Source organism: Watersipora subatra, chromosome 2 (assembly GCF_963576615.1).
Source record: "Watersipora subatra chromosome 2, tzWatSuba1.1, whole genome shotgun sequence".
Taxonomy (NCBI): domain Eukaryota; kingdom Metazoa; phylum Bryozoa; class Gymnolaemata; order Cheilostomatida; family Watersiporidae; genus Watersipora; species Watersipora subatra.
In genome coordinates this window covers 8,611,370-8,633,410 of record NC_088709.1, presented here as the reverse complement: position 1 = coordinate 8,633,410, position 22,041 = coordinate 8,611,370, and the positions used below count along the sequence as shown (strand labels likewise).

At 36.0% G+C, this 22,041-nt stretch overlaps 2 protein-coding genes and 1 long non-coding RNA gene across 4 annotated transcripts in view; 2 read left to right on the top strand and 1 right to left on the bottom strand.

The window, feature by feature from the left end:
* The first annotated feature begins 764 nt into the window (after positions 1 to 764).
* On the top strand, positions 765 to 5,192 carry LOC137386790 (uncharacterized). The gene is made up of 2 exons (XM_068072938.1): positions 765 to 2,164; positions 4,991 to 5,192. Exons 1-2 carry the CDS (start codon positions 1,048 to 1,050, stop codon positions 5,008 to 5,010), a joined length of 1,137 nt encoding a protein of 378 aa, XP_067929039.1. The 5' UTR covers positions 765 to 1,047; the 3' UTR covers positions 5,011 to 5,192.
* Positions 5,193 to 9,698: 4,506 nt separating this feature from the next.
* Positions 9,699 to 15,210, bottom strand: LOC137386801 (uncharacterized). Of its 2 annotated transcripts, none has more exons than XR_010977838.1 (3): positions 15,034 to 15,210; positions 10,554 to 10,673; positions 9,699 to 9,917 (listed from the first exon to the last, which is right to left on the bottom strand). It is a non-coding gene; the product is annotated as an uncharacterized lncRNA (long non-coding RNA). The 2 variants fall into 2 exon arrangements; XR_010977837.1 differs by having other exon boundaries at positions 15,046 to 15,210.
* A 115-nt stretch (positions 15,211 to 15,325) lies between these two features.
* The window catches only part of LOC137386775 (zinc finger protein 271-like), an 87,877-nt gene continuing 81,161 nt past the window's right edge, over positions 15,326 to 22,041 (top strand). The window contains exon 1 of the mRNA XM_068072918.1: positions 15,326 to 15,401. The gene's annotated coding sequence lies outside the window, so the exon portion shown is untranslated. The remainder of the gene's footprint in view (positions 15,402 to 22,041) is intronic.

Here is a 22,041-nt window from a genome sequence, read left to right as displayed (position 1 = left end):
TATAAATCTTTACCAACTATTAATATTTTAGCCATTACACATTTCTTATTGGACGAGTAGTGTAGCTAGTTGCAGTTATTACTCATCACTAAACGCTTGAACTAAAATAGTTCAAGCGTTTAAATCCAAATACAAAAACATAAAATATGGAGCCATCTGGTCTTTGTTAATACAATCTGCTTTTTGAGAGAACACGACTCTTCCTTTAAGGCTCTTCATGGGTAACACTATAATTGATGACATATTAGTTACTTGTATTCAGAGTTTCTATTTTAACGTTAGTTTATTAATGACTTTGATGCCGTGGAAGTAGGCTCAAATGTCTCGATGATTTCGAACCTGATGATCGACCCCGATTTCTTAATTCAGCACAACATTTATTGTTTAGACTGGCCAGGGACAGTGGATACACCAATGATATACAGCCCTCCAAAGATAGGCGACGGCTATCATATGGGCGGGGTTTAATAATCGTGCTCTGTTAGGATTGTGCTAGCCTGGGTTTCGGAGCTAACACAATTCCCGCGGGCGGTCGGGTTGCCTTGTTATGTTTTGGAAAACACGACTCGCTGTTACCGCGTCATTAGCTCATTCAGTCAGTAGGCCCCGCAATTCACAATAGCAAACCTTGAATTTTTGCAATGTAGGGGTAACACCTAACTAAAAAAATGGGTCCATGGAAAATAAAACACTTCAACTTATCTATTTTTACCAGTTTTGAAATTGGTAGATGTATTGAAGTTATGTGCACAATGTATGTTGCACTTAGTAATTACCTGCCCTTACTTACACTTCCTGTTGTATTCGTCACATCCTTGTATTGCATCAGCATTGCGACATATTTTATGCTTACGGGTGTTGACTCGTTATTGGCTGGGTCGGTCGATATTACACTAAGCAACAATACACTTGTTATACCATGTACACCACTCTTTTAAGGTCAAGACATGGTGTCAGTTTAAACTTGGACTAAAGAGACTTTACATGGATTAATATAATACAACTATCTATATTACATTACTTACATTGGCTTTGCTTACTACCGCGATGGCTAGTGAATATCAGTTCTTGGCTCCTAAGTCATTGGCAGGAGTTGATTTACCAGCAGAATGGGAAGTTTACAAAGAAGACTTTACACATTTTCTGGAAGCTATTGATAAAGACGGAGCCGATGATAAGGTAAAGATAGCTCTATTGTTACGAACTGTTGGAGAGAGAGGCAAAGATATCTACAAGACTTTTACATATGCCACCGGCAAAAGTAAGGATGTGTATAACGATATTATAGAAAACTTTGACAACTTTTGTAAGCCGAGGCGTAACCTGTTCAACTCGAGAGACCATTTTTTCAACTGCAAGCAGAATCACACAAGCGTTGATGAATATCTGACTGAGTTGAGGAAAAGAGCACGTTACTGCGAGTTTGGTGAACAGACTGAAACGTTAATACTTCACACAATGGTTATCGGCTTAGATGACGCAAAAACAGTAGCTAAGATTAAGCAAATGGAAAATGTTGAACTAGATAATGTTGTAAAAATGCTCAGACGTCTTGAGGAAGCTGCTAAATGCGAACAAAAGGAAGAATCTGTCTCTATTGCTGCAGTACGTAACAACGCTCAACATAGGACTGAAAAGCCTAAAACACACCAGTCAAGTACATGTAGTAGGTGTGGAAGTTCGCCCAGACATTCCTTTGACTCATGCCCAGCAAAAGGACAAATTTGTAGAAACTGCGAAAAGCCTAACCACTTTGAGAAATGCTGCTATACACCAAAGCGTAAAGCTCGTAGCCAATGTAACGCTCTTTTTGTTGGATGCATTAAAAGTTCTACAACTAATCCTGCAGACTTCACTACTAACATTAGTATCAATGACACTACAGTTTCAGTGCTGTTAGATACTGGTGCTGAATGCAACACACTTCCTGTACAGTTAGTGAACCAGATGAACCTACCAGTACAAAAATGCGCTACTACACTATACTCTTATTCCGGACATCAGCTTGTACCACTTGGCCAAGTAACAGCTACTGCTCACACAAATGGGAAGAGCTTGCCACTGACATTTATGGTAGTACCTGAAGATAGGAGAGCAGTGTTAGGTGGCAAAGCATGTGTCACTCTAGGACTGTTGGCAAAGCTAAACCAAATACAATCTCCAGGTAAAACTATCAGTAACACTTTCAACCTGGATAGTTATTCGGATGTATTTGATGGGCTCGGCTGCATAGAAGGCGAACATTCTATAGAGTTAGATCCTGCATATACTCCTGTTGTACACCCTCCACGAGTTATACCTGAACCAGTTAGAGATCAGGTGGTAAAGGAGTTGAAAACAATGGAATCATTAGGTATTATAGTTAAGATAACTGAGCCAACTGATTGGGTAAATAGTCTTGTACCAGTAAAAAAACCTGATGGTAGTATTAGGATTTGTATTGATCCAACGAACCTAAACAAAGCTGTTAAAAGGGCACATTATCCTTTACCTACTATTGAATCTGTCACAGCTAGAATGCCTGAAGCTAAACTTTTTAGTGTATTAGATGCATATAAGGGTTTTTGGCAATTGAAACTAGACAAATGTAGTAGTCTTTTGACAACTTTTAATAGTCCTTTAGGTAGATATGTTTTTACTAGATTACCTTTTGGAATTAAGAGTGCTCCTGAGGTATTTCAGGCCGCGATGGAAAGGCTCTTCGAAGGTCTAGATGGTGTGGCAGTAATTATGGATGACATATTAGTGCATGCTACTACTCTTCAAGAACATAACAATAGACTAAAGGCAGTATTAGAACGTTGCAGACAGCAAGGACTGAAGTTGAACAGAAAGAAGTCTCAGATTGCAGTATCTCAAGTAAAGTACATAGGCCATGTTCTTTCAGCTGATGGAGTGAAGCCTGACCCCAGCAAAGTTTCTGCAATTCACAACCTAGAACCTCCAGTTGACAAAACTGGTGTACGAAGAATCATAGGTATGGTCAACTACCTCACGAAGTTTGTGCCGAACCTGTCCGAGCATCTAAGTGAGCTTCGCAAAATGACTGAGAAAAGTTCTGAGTTTGTTTGGACACAGCAACAAGATGAAAATTTCAAAAAGCTAAAAAGCAAAATTTCATCAGCTCCTCTTTTAAAATACTATGATGTCAGCAAACCAGTTCTCTTATCTGTTGACTCTTCTAAATCGGCCATTGGTGCAGTTCTATTACAAGATGGAGAACCAATCGCCTATGCTTCCAAAGCTCTTACAGATACAGAGCAGAGGTGGTCACAGATTGAGAAAGAGATGCGAGCTGTTGTGTTTGGAGCAGAACACTTTCACAGATACATATATGGTAAACATATCACTCTTGAGACTGATCACAAGCCACTTATCAATATTATAAGTAAACCTATCGACAAGATACCGCCAAGATTACTCAACCTAGTTTGGAGATTGATGCCTTACGATGCTACACTGAACTACAAACGAGGAGAGGAGTTATACATAGCTGATACACTGAGCAGAGCCACGTACAAGGATAGTGAACGGACCATAACTGATGAAATCTTAAGTCTCAACTGCCTTCCTGTTCTACATTCTACAGAAGATCAACAAGCTGAGCTTAAAGATGCTACATCTAAGGATGCCCAACTACAAAAACTCTGCAAAGTGATCAGTGATGGTTGGCCTGATAGCAGAAAAGAGTTAGACGAAGACCTTAGGCCATTTTGGACTGTGCAGCATTCACTCACTGAAATTAGTGGCTTAGTGTTTAAAGATCAGCAGATTGTCGTTCCTAGAGCTCTGAGACAGCATATGTTGAACACAATACACCAACCTCACTTGGGACAGACTCTAAGCATCAAAAGAGCTAAAGAATTTGTATATTGGCCAGGAATGTCATCTGAGATCATAGATACGGTTCAAACCTGTGACAAATGCTGCCAACATCAGAGAAACCAACAAAAAGAATCGCTTCAGCCTGTAGATACTCCAGAGTTGCCATGGCAGACTGTAGGAATGGATTTGTTTCAGCATGGCAACCAACACTTTCTTATAGTAGCAGACTATTTTAGTGGTTTCATTGAATACTCAAAACTCAGCAGTACTACTAGTTCATCTGTAATAACTCATGTCAAATCCATTTTTGCCAGACACGGAATACCACTAAAGGTTATAAGTGACAATGGGCCACAGTTTTCTAGCAGTCTGTTCAGGGAATTTGCAAGAACATGGAAATTTGACCACCGTACATCAAGCCCTCGGTATGCTCAATCTAATGGACTTGCAGAACGCTCTGTAGGAATACTTAAAGGACTGCTAACAAAATCTGATGACCCATACTTGGCTCTACTGAATTACAGGAACACTCCTAGAGGAGATGGCATACTATCACCAGCAATGAGATTGTTTGGCAGAAGAACCAGAACACTACTACCCTCTACAAAATCAGCTATGGAGCCAGGTCAGCATTCACTCGACACATATGATGACCTCCGAGCAGCTAAAGCAAAGCAAAAGAAATTCTATGACAGTAATGCTAGAGATCTTACACCTTTACAAGATGGAGATAAAGTAAGAATACGCAACTGTACTAGCAATTTATGGCTGCCAGGAATCATTGTGAAGACAATTGGTAGAAGCTACTTGGTAAAGGACTTGGCTACTGATGTAATATATCGACGTAACAGGAGACAGATTAGAAAGGATGCCGAAAGCAAGACCTGTGTAGACTTACCTGACGACATTGAGCTTAGAGACATTCAGCCAGACAACATACACATAGCTAATCAAAACAATCAACCTAATGCTAAGAAGGTACCTGTTTGTCCAGAACCTGCTGCCACACCGCCTCGACATCCTCGGGTTAGAGCACGACCATCTCGGTTTGACGACTACATTATGTATAATTGTAGTAGACAGCAGTGATAACATTATAATAGCTATGTGTGTTGCTAGTCTGATTATTTCAATTAGAATTGGATTTCATCTTTTTGTTTTGTAGAAGAAAGAGAGATGTATTGAAGTTATGTGCACAATGTATGTTGCACTTAGTAATTACCTGCCCTTACTTACACTTCCTGTTGTATTCGTCACATCCTTGTATTGCATCAGCATTGCGACATATTTTATGCTTACGGGTGTTGACTCGTTATTGGCTGGGTCGGTCGATATTACACTAAGCAACAATACACTTGTTATACCATGTACACCACTCTTTTAAGGTCAAGACAGTAGATGTCGTAGTATATGCTTAAAGTTAAATTTAATTTACCCAAAATCACCTGAACAACGACCTTTTTATCCTAGTTTTTGATTAATATTTTGCCACCCCTAATATAAAATAACAAAGACTTTCATCGTTGTTACATTGTTTTACCTAGGCAATAAGATGGGACAGCAGGCAAAGCTGTGGAGTGTAGTTTTCATACTCAAAATCTAAATATAAAACCAAATTTGAGCTATTTTACGATTGCGACTATTAATATTGTGAATGCTTGTGAATGGCAAACGACTAATCATAATGGTGACAATATTGGGCAACTATATTTATTTGACAACAAAATGAAACCAACAGATCAGTAAAATAACCACTATTGTTCATAATATTTGTAAATTTACAAGGGGCTTTATTCAGCATATTTTTCGGGTTTAGTTCGGGTTCATCCCAAGAGAGCTCGATCATTAAGCCCGGCCCATATGATGCCCGTAGCCTAACCTTATGGGGACTGTATATCATTGGATAGACCAACATGAACATATTTCCTGTAAGTTATGTTTTTAAATGTGATTTTACAGTGCAGGTGCATTACTATTAGTATATGTATTATTGCTTATCATCGCTATGATTGATTGCATAATAAAAGATTGATTGGACCGTAGTTTTTAAATTATTTACGCTTACATAAAATTTGGCAAGGATAATCATTTATTTTTTAAAAGTATGAATAAGCTCAAATTACTAATTAGCAGTTTTATTAATGCTCACACTTAACTCAGCAAGAACTTGTATTTAATTCAATAGATTTATTTCTTTTTTAAAAACAAACATGACAAAGATTAAATCTTTATTTAGTTGTTTGTAAATTTTTTAAAAGATTTCTGCTGCTATAAATTATTTATTATTAGCTCAGCAAGTTCTATAAACTGAGATTTTACAGATGCAGATTTTGTATTAATACTTCAAAACACTGTCAACTACAATGAACAGAGTTAATCTAAAAACGCATTTTTACATTTGTCGTATGTGTTGACTGTTTAACAGCAGCACCTCGGCTCGTAACACAAACATCAAACATATACTCTTACTAGAGACAAACAAGACACTGGTGGCAGATAAAAAACCTATCAAACTTAGAGCTATACCAAATTATAGTAATACTTGTGGTTTTACTTGAGCTTTTAAAGGGTTATCTTACCTTAAATTGAAAAGGATTTTAACGAGCCTTTCGGGCAGCGAATTATTTTCCCAAACAGCTTTACAAATGGCAGTAAAATCTTGGCTCCTGATTGGTTTTAGTAATTGAGTTTTAGTAGCCAAAACCTACATCATTACATTAAAAATTAATAGCTATAATTAGAAAGGAACACAAAGTTCCAAAGTTTTATTATAAATGGTTAAAATCAATGAGTTATAAGTGAGTGCCCTTTTACAGCATTTTTTGAATGATAACATCATTTTTACTATGTCTTTTGAAATTTTGTGTTCCTTTCTAATTATAACTATTAATTTTTAATGTAATGACGTAGGTTTTGGCTACTAAAACTCAATTACTAAAACCAATCGAGAGTCAAGATTTTACTGCTATATGTAAACCTGTTTGAGGAAAAATATTTCGCCTCCGAGCAGAGGAAAAGGCTCGGTCATCGTTGAAGATGCCCGGGAAAACTTCAATGAGAGACTAAGGAAAACTCACATTTCCCCTACTCTCTCATTTTGTACTAAGTGATTCTGTACTATATATGGGTTTGTGTCAACCAAGACTGCCAGCATATTCTGTACACTTTGTATATTCTTTGTATCTTTATTTTCTGGGCAATGTTATGATAATGAACAAGCTTTAGAATCTTTAGTTTTCAACTTTTATCCTGTTCTTCTCTGTAGTATGTAAGCAATACTGATTCATAAAAATAATGCGATACAACTTATATATGATAGGCTCTGCCCACTTTTCATTAGCACATTCCTTATAAGGTATTGCAATTATTAGCAAATTAGTTATCTTTTATTTGCTGATAATAAAAATTTAATAACAAAAAGCCTCTATTTGCAGGCATATTATCAAATAAATGGAAACTGTAAAAGTATCCTGAATGCAAGATAATAGTGAACAATTCATGTTTACTTTGAGATTATTTGTGTAAGAATTAAAAGAAAATTTACATGAGAGGATGACTTCAAATAAGTATTGCAGTTTCCTAACTACTGTATTGTTTTGAAAAAATGCTATACTTGTTAAACAAAAAATGAACAATAACTTGATAAATGTGATTAATAAACTTTAGACTTGAACTATGTAATTTTACTACAATTTAATCTCTTCTCAACACTTTTTACCCCCAACTTGTTGTTAAATTCAAAAGCTTAGTATATAAAATTAACTAAGAGTTACCTTGGGATGTTTTAAATAAAGTTATCGTTCGAATGTCCCATTTGGAGGCGGAATGCGATCAGTTAAATTGATTTTGCAAGACCGTAATAGAAAAACGAACGCAAAACAAAGAAAAAGAGGATAAGCCTGAAAAGGAAGAAAAATACATTAAAAAGAGCACGAAATTGTAGTGGAACTAGGCTGGCTATACTCTAAGTGTTGTCTTTCCTTGCTTATGTAATGTTACGTAGTTTTTGATCTTGACATCGGTGATCATTCTGGGCGCAAGTTAACGCAATAAACTACGAATAAAACCGCAACTCTACAATTCTACCTTTAGCCAAACGCAATAATACTACAGAAATGGTTGTTAAGGCATAGTTGCATGCGTCAGTTTATGCATGCTTGCATATGGTTTATTGCCAATTTTGCATGCATAATACTAATGTATACATGTAAACCAATAACACCGACGTTAGCACTCGGCGTTATTTGTCGACTGTCTTGTGGAGAGTAAAGAAGACCGGCAGTTTCCTTTACATTATATTGGCATCGGCTTGTCAGGAATTTGTCTTTTTTTAAGTGATCCATAGTAATGCAATCAATTTTAGGCAATCATTTTAGTCCTATCATTAGAGATACAGTGGAACCTCGGTTCTCGAACACAATCCGTTCCAGAAGGTTGGTCGAAAACCGAGTTGTTTGAGATCTGAAACAGGTTTTCCCATTAGAATTAATAATTATATATAAGTTTTAATCTGTTCCAACACCCAGAATGTTTACCCTTTACCTGTAGATGAAATAATAGTTAGTGTAGCTCGTTTCTTTAGAAACCAGCAAACTGTTTCTGGTTTTGGTCGCACAACTATTCCAGAGCCGTATAGTTTCACATAGTCCAGTGTCGTATAGTGAAACGGGTGCCAGAGATTACGCCTACAAGTGATTTTGCCTACAGGAGATTACGCCTACAAGTGATTTTGCCTACAGGAGATTACGTCTACAAGTGATTTTGCCTACAGGAGATTACGTCTACAAGCTGATAGACTATGCCTACGATCTAGAATATTGAACCTACTTTAATTCTGTGAATTGTGATGCAGAAAATTACGAATGCATGTTATGAACGTGTGTTGATGTATTTTATTATGTAAATTATTTTTTATATCGAATCCTATAATCATCCATATATCAAATCCTTGCAAATATATAAATTTAATTCGAGTTGATTATTGGGAACCATGGTGATTTAACAGTCGTTTATTTGCAACACACCGTGTTATTGAAGTTAAAACCACATTTTTATTGAATTATTAAGCAAAAAACAAGCGTATGTATTTTTGAAGTTGTTACTCTTATACATACAGACACATGTCAATAACTGAGTATTTCTATGTTATCAGCAGCCCATCACTAAAAGTGATCAATGGTTGTTGGCCAATATATCATTTCATAACTTTGGAGTTGTTTTTTATCTCCTATTGCATACCATTATGTTTCACTTTTACATGGAGCCTCCCTCACAGCCGGTTGAGATCACCCTTGGATACATATGCATATATACAGAGTAAATTACAAATACAAGTTATATGATTTACAATAGTGTCATCCATCATAAATGAGCAAAAGAAGGCTCTCATAAAAATTTGATTTTTCTGCATATAACCTGTTATTTCACTTTGATAAAAAAGAAATTATTTACTAAACAATACTGTTTTAGCAAGAAAAAATATGACATATAAAGGAGCCAACTCTAAATTAACAAAAATACCACAAAACAATTAAGCACGTTTGATAAAATTATGCTAAAGTGGCCATAGCTTCAACCACATTGTAATGCTGTAATAAATATCTTTGAAATGAAGTAAAAACCCATTTCTCAATCTCCTTGCATGGCTACTATAACTGCTCCTTCTCTTTAGCTTTGCTTTAAAATAAGCATACATTAAAAGACTATTTCGAAGTGAATATCATTTAGACATACAGAATTACTCACTTTTGTATAATTTGGAGGAATTGGGCTACTTTTGTACACACAACAGTTCATATGTTAAGTACACATTCTTGCAGTATTTTTACTTGCTGAAGTTTTCATATTTCATCAATTGAATCAATAGATAGATTATAAGTTTAGGATTTATTCTGCAAAAAAATACAAACATCCAGTTACAGATTTGTTTGCTCCATTTTCTCATTCATCACATATAAGCACCATCATGTCAGTGATACATCTTAAAATGGTAGTATCTGTACTTGTACTAGTATTTGTTCAATAACGTATGTATCGTCATATCACCCTATCTTCTGACTGTCAGCATTCTTTCTCAATCGACTTTCAATGTTCTACAAAGTAGAGTAGAAGGTTATGAAAAAGCAGTATGTTTTTTGAGAATATTAGAAAGTATGATAATGCAATTTACTTTCTCTACCTCGATACATCAGAAACCCAACAGTGAGCGGATAAGAAAATTTGCACAGAGAACAAATGCAAGATTTTGCAAGATTTTTGCAAGATACAGAACAAATCAACTTAAGCTAGGTTATAGGTATAATATTCTAAAATGTTCAAACAGTAATATAATGATTAAACTTTTGCTTCATTTTTGTGAGCCAAAAGCCCTGCTAATCATTGTATGAGCTAGTTTAGCCTGTTTAGACTAGCTTTAAGAAAGGAGTCGTGTGCTCAACAACAGCAAAACTCTAACAGACAACTCCCAAACCGCTTGTTGAGAGAGTCTAGAGCTATTTTTGTGCCTGCTACATAGTGCATAAAATGATGCTTGGTAGGCTAAGAGACGAGGTATTAAGGGACTCCATGTGAGTGTCAAAAAAGTGGCCGAAGATGAACTGACAACTTAGCTGATAACACAAAGCCTCAACAGCTACACAAGACAAAGCTCCCATGCTGCAACAAGATTTATGCTCTCTTGAATCTTGAGCCAAAATTTGGCACATGATTTTAATCCACAAAAGTATTACCATCTCTCTATTGGCAAGTCGTCTTTGCCGATGGATACAAATAACTTTCTCATCTTATATGATCACCATCTTCAAAGTGTGACTTCTAATCCTTGTTTTGTGGTAGAGTTGCAGAATGATCTGAAATTTAATCAACATATTTTTAAAATTGAATCCGAGGAAGAGCAATTAATCGGCATGCTTACAATGGTTCTGAAAGATGCAGATCAAAAGACAAGAAAGATAGCTGATACTTCACGAGTTAGACCTGGTCCTGAGTATGGCTGCATGGTTTGGGACCTTTACCTTACAAAGGATATTACTTTACTAAAGTGAACTCAAAACGCTGCACTGAGATTTTTGTATAGACAAAAAAGCAGAGTTAGTTTTCTTCAACTATGAGAAATTAATTATTTTGAAACCTTGAAAGACAGATGAGTTAAACTTTGTCATAATGTTTTTAGTAAAATTCTGAGTGGTGATATTGACTTATTGATCAGGACCAATATCAATATACCAATATTGACATTGGTCCCATTCGCTACTTGGGACTTGTAATTTAGATGTTGCGTACAAAGCTACATACATGGAAAATGGTAGCGTACAGCCTGCTACACGGTATTGGCGTTTCATAATTTACAGTTTTAGACTAATTGTACTGCTCAGAGGATGACATTTTTAATGTAATGTTACTTATCACAATTAGCCATCCCAAGACAAACAGTTTTAACTCATGATTCAACCTTTCGATCAATCAACCTTGCTTGCAACACAAAATAATAAAACCACTACATAATTATATGTAATATATATTATGTATATGGTATAATATACCAAAGATATAATATTACTACTACTCTGTATATATTAGCAATGCATAAGACATTGCTAAAACAATGTATTACAAAGCAAGCTAAACCAAAGCAATGCGTAAAACATTAAAAGTGACCAGAAGAATGGAACAATTTAGTTATAAAACAACTATTTATTTTTTTGTTATTTATTCGCAAATAATCATATTATTTTGTCTCATTCATATACCCACACTCGTTTGACTATTAAATTACTATAAGCAGACAGACCAACGCCCAATATATCAAATTATTAATACTAGTTCACCGTTAGTTGCAGACTATTAATTAATTACAAACTATCAATAAATAATAATTCGTAGTACAACGAATGGTACTACCACCCATAGAGTTATCTCCCCCCTAGAGTGATAACTACACGAGCGTTTCCGGTGCCAACAAGGAGCGTTTAGGCCACGCCTCTTTTTTGTGCTAGTCAGTCGTAGTGATTGACTAGATCAATAACATCAACCATGAGAAGGGTTAAACAAGGATCATGAATTCCAGTTGAGATAGTAATTAATGCTCATATTAAAGAAATGATGATTATAGTTTATTACTCTAATATATGCTTATTATTTAAAGCAATTCAATACCTACCAGGGATCGCTAAACATATTATGGAAATGTTTACTTTTTCATTTCCATAAACATAAATATTTCCATAATTTTAGGGAAATGGATATGGAAATTTTATTTTACAAGTATGGAAATGGTATGAAAATGGAAATAATATGGAAATGAATTATGGAAATGCTATGGAATTGGAAATAATATGGAAATGAATTATGGAAATGGAATTAATATGGAAATGAATTATGGAAATGGAAATAATATGGAAATGGAAATACTATGGAAATGAAGTAGGGAAATGGAATTAATATGGAAATGAATTATGGAAATGGAAATAATATGGAAATGGAAATAATATGGAAATGAATTATGGAAATGGAAATAATATGGAAATGGAAATGAATTATGGAAATGGAATTAATATGGAAACGAATTATGTAAATGGAAATAACATGGAAATGGAAATAATATGGAAATGAATTATGGAAATGGAATTAATATGGAAATGAATTATGGAACTTTTATGGAAATGGAAATAATATGGAAATGAATTATGGAAATGGAAATAATATGGAAATGGAAATAATATGAAAATGAATTATGGAAATGGAATTAATATGGATATGAATTATGGAAATGGAAATAATATGGAAATGGAAATACTATAGAAATGAAGTAGGGAAATGGAATTAATATGGAAATGGAAATAATATGGAAATGGAAATAATATGGAAATGAATTATGGAAATGGAATTAATATGGAAACGAATTATGGAAATGGAAATAACATGGAAATGGAAATAATATGGAAATGAATTATGGAAATGGAATTAATATGGAAATGAATTATGGAACTTTTATGGAAATGGAAATAATATGGAAATGAAATATGGAAATGGAAATAATATGGAAATGGAAATAATATGAAAATGAATTATGGAAATGGAATTAATATGGAAATGAATTATGGAAATGGAAATAATATGGAAATGGAAATAATATGGAAATGAGTTATGAAAATGGAATTAATATGGAAATGAATTATGGAAATAGAAATAATATGGAAATAATATGGAAATGAGTTATGGAAATGGAATTAATATGGAAATGAATTATGGAAATGGAAATAATATGGAAATGGAAATAATATGGAAATGAATTATGAAAATGGAAATTGTGACATACACGTAATCCCTGATACCTGCATGACTTGCCAAGGCACTGAATAGATAGTGAGTGAAAGTGAAGGTAATGCAAGCAGTTACTCATAGATAACATACATAGTCATACTGGGGTTGTATTACATTGGTGTGATGGGAAGCTAATCAACTGCCATCAACTATGAGCTGTACTACCCGGTGTTGCCCGAGTAATAAAAAAATGATAGAAAATTTAATTTTATATAACATTTACTATTCTAACTTTTAAACTTCATATCATAAGAAAATATTTTTAAGCAATTTAAATGAATTAAGAGGAAAAAGAAAACAACTCTAAAGGTTTGCAAGCTTTTTCAAACAACTACAACTTTTAAATTTCATATCATGAAAGAAGTGTTTAGTTGAAATAAATTAGGAAAAAAAATAAAACTAAATGTGTTTAAATGTAAAATAATTAGCAAGTAATGGCTAAATATAATCTGTTTAGCTATGATTACAATGAAAAATTATTTAATAAATAAGGTAATAAAAAAGTATATTTTATTTTTATATAATTATAGTTAGTAGAATTAAGTATAATTTATTTTTATTTAATATATAACAACATTTGCCACTTTAACTTTCAAACAACATATTATGAAAAGTGTTTTGTGTAATTGAAATAAATGAAGAGAAGAGAGAAAATAAAAACAACTGTAAATGTTTTCAAGCTTATTCAAACAACTACCACTTTTAAATTTAATATCATGAAAGAAGTTTTTTGTTGAAATGAATTAGGAAGAAAAATGAAACTGCAAATGTGTTTAAATGTAAATTAATTAGCAAGTAATGCTAATTATAATCTGTTTAGCTATGATTACAATAAAAAATTATTGTAATCATAGCTAATTTTTATTACTTTATTTAATAAATAAAGTAATAAAAAGTCTATTTTATTTTTAAATAATTATAATTTAGTATAATTAAGTATAATTTATTTTTATCTAACATATAACAACATTTGCCACTCTAACTTTCAAACTTTTTGCTTGATTACATCAAGCAAAGATGTCCACTAACTAGTGGACATCTTTGCTTCAAGCTAGTCTATGTATTTGATTGATATGTATTGAAATCTAAGATTACATGCAAGGGCTGTTTGTGAACTGAGGTGACAATGAATCACTCTATCACCATACAATGTCAATACTTTCAGTTGATGGCAGTCGATTAGCTTCCCATCACACCAATGTAATACAACCCCAGTATGACTATCTATCTTATCTATGAATAACCAATGATATACAGCCCCTCATGTTTGGGGGCTGTATATCATTGGAGTAACTGATTGCATTAACTCACTTACTTAACACCATCTATTCAGTGCCTTTTCAATGCATGTAGGTATTGAATTGCTTTAAATAATAAGCATATATTAGAGTAATAAACTATAATCATCATTTCTTTAATATGAGCAATAATTACTCTCTTAACTGGAAATTCATGATCATTCTCATGGCTGACGTTATTGTTCTGTCGATCACTACGGTTGACTAGCACAAAAAAGGGGCGTGGCCTAAACGCTCCTTGTTGGCACCGGAAACGCTCGTGTTGTTGAATGCACAGTTATCATTCTAGGGGGAGATAACTCTATGCTACCACCCTAAGGTAGTGATGATTTTATCAGACTCAAAGCATCTACCAAAGCTTTGAGATTTTAAGCACACATCTTAGCGTTCTTGTGGCTCCGAACAGCCACCAGTAGTAATAGTAGCAGTGGTAGTATTCGTTAAGAAAGCCAAGAAAGGAAAGGAGATATTAAATTGTTTTTATTTTACACTTCCACGATTTTCGTTCTGATTGATAGATGACTTTAATCAATAGTATGTTTTTTCAATCAATGTTAAGTGAAAACACTATTATTGCATTACTTTTTACCATTTTTCTTACATTTTTTCTTCAACAATCAATGGTATGCACCATCTCCATAACTGTAGACGTAATCTCCAGGAAGTGTAGACGTAACCTCCAGGAAGTGTAGACGTAACCTCCAGGAAGTGTAGGCGAAACCTCTTGTAGCCGAATCCTCTTGTAGGCGTAATCTCTGTAACCCGGTGAAACTATACGACACTGGACTATTCTATATACGGCTCTGCACTATCCAAAACGAGCTTCACCTTGACACCGTAGCGAACCAAACAATCACGTATGTTACCTTGGCAAAAAGGCGTTTTAAAATACGTGTACTAGAACATTTTAAGTAACATTATTTATTTCGGAAAGAAGGCTAGGGAAACTGGTTCTCGGTAAATCGAAAAAATAATTTAACTTTTATTTTTTGCAACTTCTAAAGCTCTACATATATTTTTACTAGCTTGCAGTACACATAATTGCTTGTGCACTTCGTTTTACTCATTTGTAAAGGTTTCGTCATCGTCTCTTTTTATATAGTGCAAAAATATGACCGAAATGCTACGAGTTTCATGTCGACTTTGGGAAGATAATGTACATACATATAGCAAATGAAAAAAAAACATTACATTAGTTGCTGCAAATGCATATTAAATAGTATTACGAACATGCCTGCCAACCCAAGAGTGGGGCAATGCTGGAGATTTGGTTTAGGGGCAATTGATGTATCAATGATAGTATATATAAAATTGTGGAAATTGGGGCGACAATCTCATGCATTTTCATTTTTTCATTGGTGTTATTGCGTGAGTCTCACGCCCAATGCGTGAGAGTTGGCAGGCCCGATTACGAAATTATTTAAATATATATAATTTATCAGTAACTCTGTATCCTGCTAGAATATGAGTGAGATAAGACATACAAGTTCTAAACAGCATGATTTTATTTCATGTCAAGAACAAGTTTAGGTTTGCATTTTTTTGCCTATGTTTCATGCTATTGCCTAATCAATTGCTGTTCACTGTGTAGGCTATTTGCTGTTGCTTGCATTTGACCTACATATTAGTCAGTAGTCACGGATACTATGTGAACTGCAAATGTACCCATGACATTAATGTATATAACAAAAATCTGCAAGTGTGTGAAGTAAATTTTACTAGACAAGGATAAATGACTCCCAACTCAAGAGCGAGTCCACGCAGACTCGACGATGAGCCGATAATCAGACTCAATGGTGAGCCGATGAACAGACTCGAGGGTGAGCCGATAAACAGACTCAAGGGCAAGCCAATAAACTGACTCAAGGGCAAGCTGATAAACAGACTCAAGAGTGAGCCGATAAACAAACTCGGTGGTGAGCCGATAAACAGACTCAATGGTGAGCCGATAAACAGACTCAATGGTGAGCCGATAAACATACTCGATGGGGAGCCGATAAACAGATTCGAGGGTGAATTTTCCCAACTTTTACACCCTAGTAAGCCAATCGCAATAATTCTTGGTGTTCGGCCAATAGCACTTATAGTGAATGCAGCTATGATACGCTGGCTGATCTCACAATGCTAAAGTCAGAAACAGTGACAAGAATTTGATACGCTAGTTGCCTTGAAAATCGAGCAGACCTATAGTAAAGAACGCAGTATCTTTATTGGTGTTGTATCTTGCAGCGCCAAGCAGTAACACAACAGTAATGACAAAACTGAAATGTTATACAGCAAACCAAGGGAAAATCTACGGTTGATTGGCTGCACAAAAATTAGGTCAACCGTTGCCACAATAAAATATTTCGAATGCAAAAACGATAATATTTGTCACTAACTAATCACGCAATACGAGTAATAATAATGTTCTGAGTATTTATATAGTAACATGCAAATCTTAGGTCAACAAAAAAATGAATAGTTTCGAGTAGTCTAGACATGCCAGCACACGTGCAGTTTTTAGGTGCTTTTTAAGAGTTTGAAAGGCATCCTGACACTCGTTGTCTCAGCAGAATCCTGCTCGGGTAGAGCACAACTGGCTGAGATGTCGAGATAGTTCAGCATAGTTTGCAATGAATCTGCGGTAAAATCCACAAGTGCCCAAAAACGTTCTCACATCAGGCTTAGGCAAGGACCATTTACTCACAGCTTTAATTTTGGCCGCATCTGTTTCCACCCATCGGCGCTAACCACGTGCCCCAGGTAGTGCACCCTCTCCCCGAAAAGTTTTCACTTAGGTGGCTTCAGCTTTATTCCGGCCGCTTCGAGTCCGTGAAATACTTCTTCTAAGTGGATGTCAAAATCAGCAAAGAATACAGTTATGTCATCTAGGTAGATCAACAGTGTGCGCCAATGCAAGTTTTGTAGAACTGTTTCTATTAACCGTTCGAAGATAGATGGGGCTGAGATAAGGCTGAAAGAAAGGACTTGCCACTCTCAAAGGCCTGATCTAGTAGTAAAAGCGGCAGTTTCTCTTGCAGAACCTTCTAGATCCACTTTCCAATAGCCACTGGCAAAATCCATAGTACTGGACCACTTGTTACCACCCAAGGCATCCAGGCTATCATCAATTCTAGGAAGGGAGTATGCGTCCTTAGTGGTGAGTTCATTTAGCTTGCGGTAGTCTACACAGAAACGCCAACTGTTGTCTTTTTTTTCACTAACACAATTGGAGAGCTCCAAGTGCCATGGCCCTCCTTGACTAGGCTTTGTTCCTTGAGCCCTTGCACTTGCTTCTCTTTTTCTGCCTCTTGAGCAGGGCCATGCCGGTAAGGCTTTTGTTTGATAGGTTGTGCATCTCTAACCGAGGGAATGGTATGCTTGACAACAGCTGTTCTTCCAAGATCATACTCGCCTGTACTGAGAATTGACTGGTTTTCTGCAGTAACCCTGTTGCTCTTTTTAATTGGTCATCGTCCAACCTTATGACACCACTGTCGGAAAGCATTCTCAACGTCTTTATGCAACGATAATTTCATGCTGTTAACAATACAGAAGCTATTATATATAGCACTAAGTTTATATAACATTGTGTAATAGGTAATCAGAAAAGTTAAATGGGGTATAACTATTATTTGAAATACTAACAATTCAACAAACTACATACAAGTAGGTCTTAATGAATCTAATGATCATGCCATATTGTTGACGATATAGTAGCTTGCGACAATGAGTACCACCATTGAAATGCCGTTTTTGATGTGGTAGATACCAAACTCATCTTAAATTGTATGAATTCAAGTCCATAACAAATGTCATTGCTCCCAATTGCTTCATAGTGCTTCCATTTGATGTCGGTGGTGGTAACACCAGCGGTAGCTGTCTTTTCTCAACAAATATACAATCTGACTAGTCTGGTTTAGTAAATCGTCTATTTGAAAACCGGTATAAATCTATCTTAACCTCATCTTCATTTACTTCTACTGCCTTGCCTACATAGTAGATTACATTTTTCTTTTGTTCAAATTTAAAGGTTGAATTGCAACACAATTTACATTACAGTTATTTGGTATCAAAAGATTTACCATGTTTTACTCTGCTGTGTTGTTAGTGCATAATATGTGGAGATGTGATTACAAGCTCTTAAAAGCTCAAAAACGAACAGTTAATCGCCGCCATCACGAAACTGTCGTACATTAGAATCTCTTTCCCAAACAACTCAAATGGGACGTAATTGATCAAGATGGCTTCTGTTTGCACTTTCATGCAACCTCACTCGTCGAAATATTTTTACAAATATATTTCACGCATTCAATAAAACCATGTCTATTGTCCTTATGCGTCTATTTCATCGTCATTGTAAAGCTGTCACTTTCAGCACTGCTCTCTTATAACCTGCCGTGAATATTGTTTCAATTTTTCAACTTCAGCTCGACAGAGTACATATCATCATTTAATAAACATGATGAGCCTGTTGGTCACCTCTGATAATCGAAAAATGCTGCAGAAGTTATTTGCGCTATTTGGCAGGAAGTATGGGTCACATGATCAGATTACAACTAGATGATTAGACCAAGCCGAAACAAAACTTTAGCGAGCATTTATATTTGATACTGGCTTTTCAGTAAAACCCAAAGTGTTTTTTATAAACCATTGCTACGAGAGGTTTTATATTGAGCCTTTTATTGGCCTTTCAATTCACGTGTGAATATCATGTGTGAAAACAATAACCAAATGGATTGATTACGTCAGAGAAATAAACTTATTTCAATCTTTGGCGGTTTCATGATGGCGGCGATTAACTTTTCATTCTTTAGCTTTTAGGAGCTTTAATCACATTTCCACATATTTTACACGTACAACACAGCAGAGTAAGACATGGTGAATCCTTTGATATTAAATAACTGTAATGTGAATTTTGTTGCACGCCAACCTTTAAATATGTCGTTCTAATGCGTATCTACTAAAAGCTTTCAAATTGGGAGTTAAGTAGATTGTGAGTGTAATTTCTTTTTAATTTTACGCCAAGCCAATAATTCGAAGCTTTGGTGCTGGGAGTTAAAAATGTGCATTGATCAATCGATTTTCCTCATTTTCTACAAGTGAGAAGTGAACATAAATTTTAATCTTTGATCTAATTTACCAACTAAAGCTGCCAATGAAAACTTGAAGCAAATATTATAGTTAAGTGAAACCATAAACATTGTTTATTTTGTAGCAAGACCTCACTGTGCATCCATAGCACGCACTCGTGCACAGGAAGTTACATTATGGTCTCAAACAGCGAAATATAATCTCAATGTAAACACAACAGTATATATATATACATATATTATAGGAGACTCAGAGTTGAAGATAAATTTACCTCCATTAGCATATTTTCCTCCGCAGCATAACGCTGCTGAAGCCTATCATCTCGAACCATACGCTGTTTGCTCCAAACTTTAACTACCTGATGCTCATGAAACTATGAGTCACCTTTGCAGGAGCTGGAAGCATTGTTATAATTTTGTTGTTTGTCAATAAAACGTGCTGAACCAGAATTCAGTAAATTAACGCTGTCAATCGAGTCAGTGAACATCGATGTCTATGTGCGTTTTAGTAATTGAGTAAAATCCCTAACTTCGAGATCACAGACAACCGGTTTTACTAGCAATAAAATTTATTAGGATCTATATGAAAATTCCGTGCTGATAATTGGCTAAAGAAGAGATCTTATATTTATCGCTCGTGGACCCTTTTCAAATGTATCACTACATACGTCACAAATGGAGCACCAGCTCAAATCTGAGCATTTTAAAAGTTGATCTCATTGAAATGCATATATCTCTAGACAGGGTTTGTTTACAAAGGCAAAAATGACATCAAATTGTAGCAGATGTTTTAGCATTTTATTGGTCTTAAAAACATTTGATCAACCTTTTTGACGCAATCACATCTTTAAACCAGTTGGCTCGATAGCTATAAATCTTGGCCGAGTTCCGCTTTACATTGGAGTGTCCGTACGGCCAAAATCACAGGAACGCACAGCATGAGTAGGCAAATTTTCAAGGGCTTTTGTCAATGTTAAAACACTGACCTGCTGGGTGGAGAACTCTCCCAAAAAGTTCTGACCAAGGATGACAAGAGGAAAACAATCATGCAGATGCCAACTGGTGGCCCGAGCTGGACTCTTGCTTCAAAAGTGACAGGGTTGACACTGGGGAATGTTGCACTTCCAGAAACACTGACTAGTTGCTCGTACAGAACTACTTCCTTAAAAGCTGCAGTATCGAACCTTGGCACCGGCAGCCAAGGCTAGAAACTACAACCGTTAGAAGGTTAGTAAAAAATTGTGAGGTATGCTAGGTCGCTAAGCATGGTGAAACCAGTATGACCAGCGGCAAACAAGATGTATGCCAGCCGACCATGGCAAAAAGTAGCCATCGACTTAGTCGGTCTGCCACTTACCACTCCCAAGGGCAACAATTGGGTGTTTGGCTCACAGATCACTTTAACTGGTGGTAGGATACCCTGGCACTGCCAGATGGAACAGCACCGATAGTGGCTAGGGTACTCGATGACATGGAAGTTCTGTGTCCCGAAGTTGCCAGGGCACATACAGATCAGAGGGCGCATTTCGAGAGCCTATATTTGGTTGAACTCTGTCAGCTTTGGCCCAGTCACTAGTCCCGCATCACACACTACCACCAGCAAGCAAGTAGGATAGTAAAGAGAAACAACAAAAGGCTTAGGAAATTCGCTATCATAAGTCGTGTTATTGACAAGAGGTTATCGATGAATGGTATCTAATCCCTCTCCAGCTGATGAGCGCATACCAAGACACCCCACTCCGCAACGAGGGAGACTGCAAATATGCTGATGCTTTTGTCGGGACCTGAGGTTGCCACACCAGCAGCAGAATTTTTCCCCTACCGACCGAGTTTGTTTCAACGCGTGACCATGTGATAAAGATCTAAAAACGCCTGGCGGTGATGCGCGATGCTATTTCGCAGCGTCAGATTCAAATTTGGCAGGAGGAACAAGAAAAGCCACATTTGTGTGCCCCTGGTCACTGGGAATGACTGTCCATCAAAACAAGAAAAAAATAAGCCGAAGCCAACGCATATGGAGATCAGGCAGGAAGGAGCTACCCTTTTACATCCCTGGAGACTGGATATGAAAGCTCAACAGGCGACAAAAATGGAAATAATTCCACACTACTGACCAAATTGTTTGGGCCCTATCAAACCCTGCCCAAACCACCCATATTTGATCAAAAGGCAGAGACAGTCATCCATACAAAACGATGATCGTGTAAAACCAGGGTAGGGTCTCAGCAACCCTGCTTCCAAGGAGGGGCATAACATGAAATTAAATAGGCCCATCTTCATGGTAAAAATATGTCCTGAAAAGAGAAATCTCGAATTGATGTTGCCACAGCCAGTTCTCTTGCCGAATAAAAAGAGAGAAGTTTAAAGGTCACAAGCAGAGAAACAAGTCATTAGGCACTTCCACCTCCAAATGCGACCAAAAATTGCCTGAAGCACGATATGTATCAGTAATCGCTGTCACTCGTTTGGTCTGTGACGCCTGAACCTAACGATGTCGTCACGCCTAACGTTGTTAGGCGTGA

What these genes read in the sequence shown, in the direction of transcription:
- LOC137386790 (XM_068072938.1), top strand. Translation starts at nt 1,048, where the DNA reads ATGGCTAGTGAATATCAGTTCTTGGCTCCTAAGTCATTGGCAGGAGTT. An exon ending in AAACCAAATACAATCTCCAG is followed by an intron (nt 2,165 to 4,990) that starts GTAAAACTATCA and finishes TTTGTTTTGTAG; the next exon opens with AAGAAAGAGAGATGTATTGA.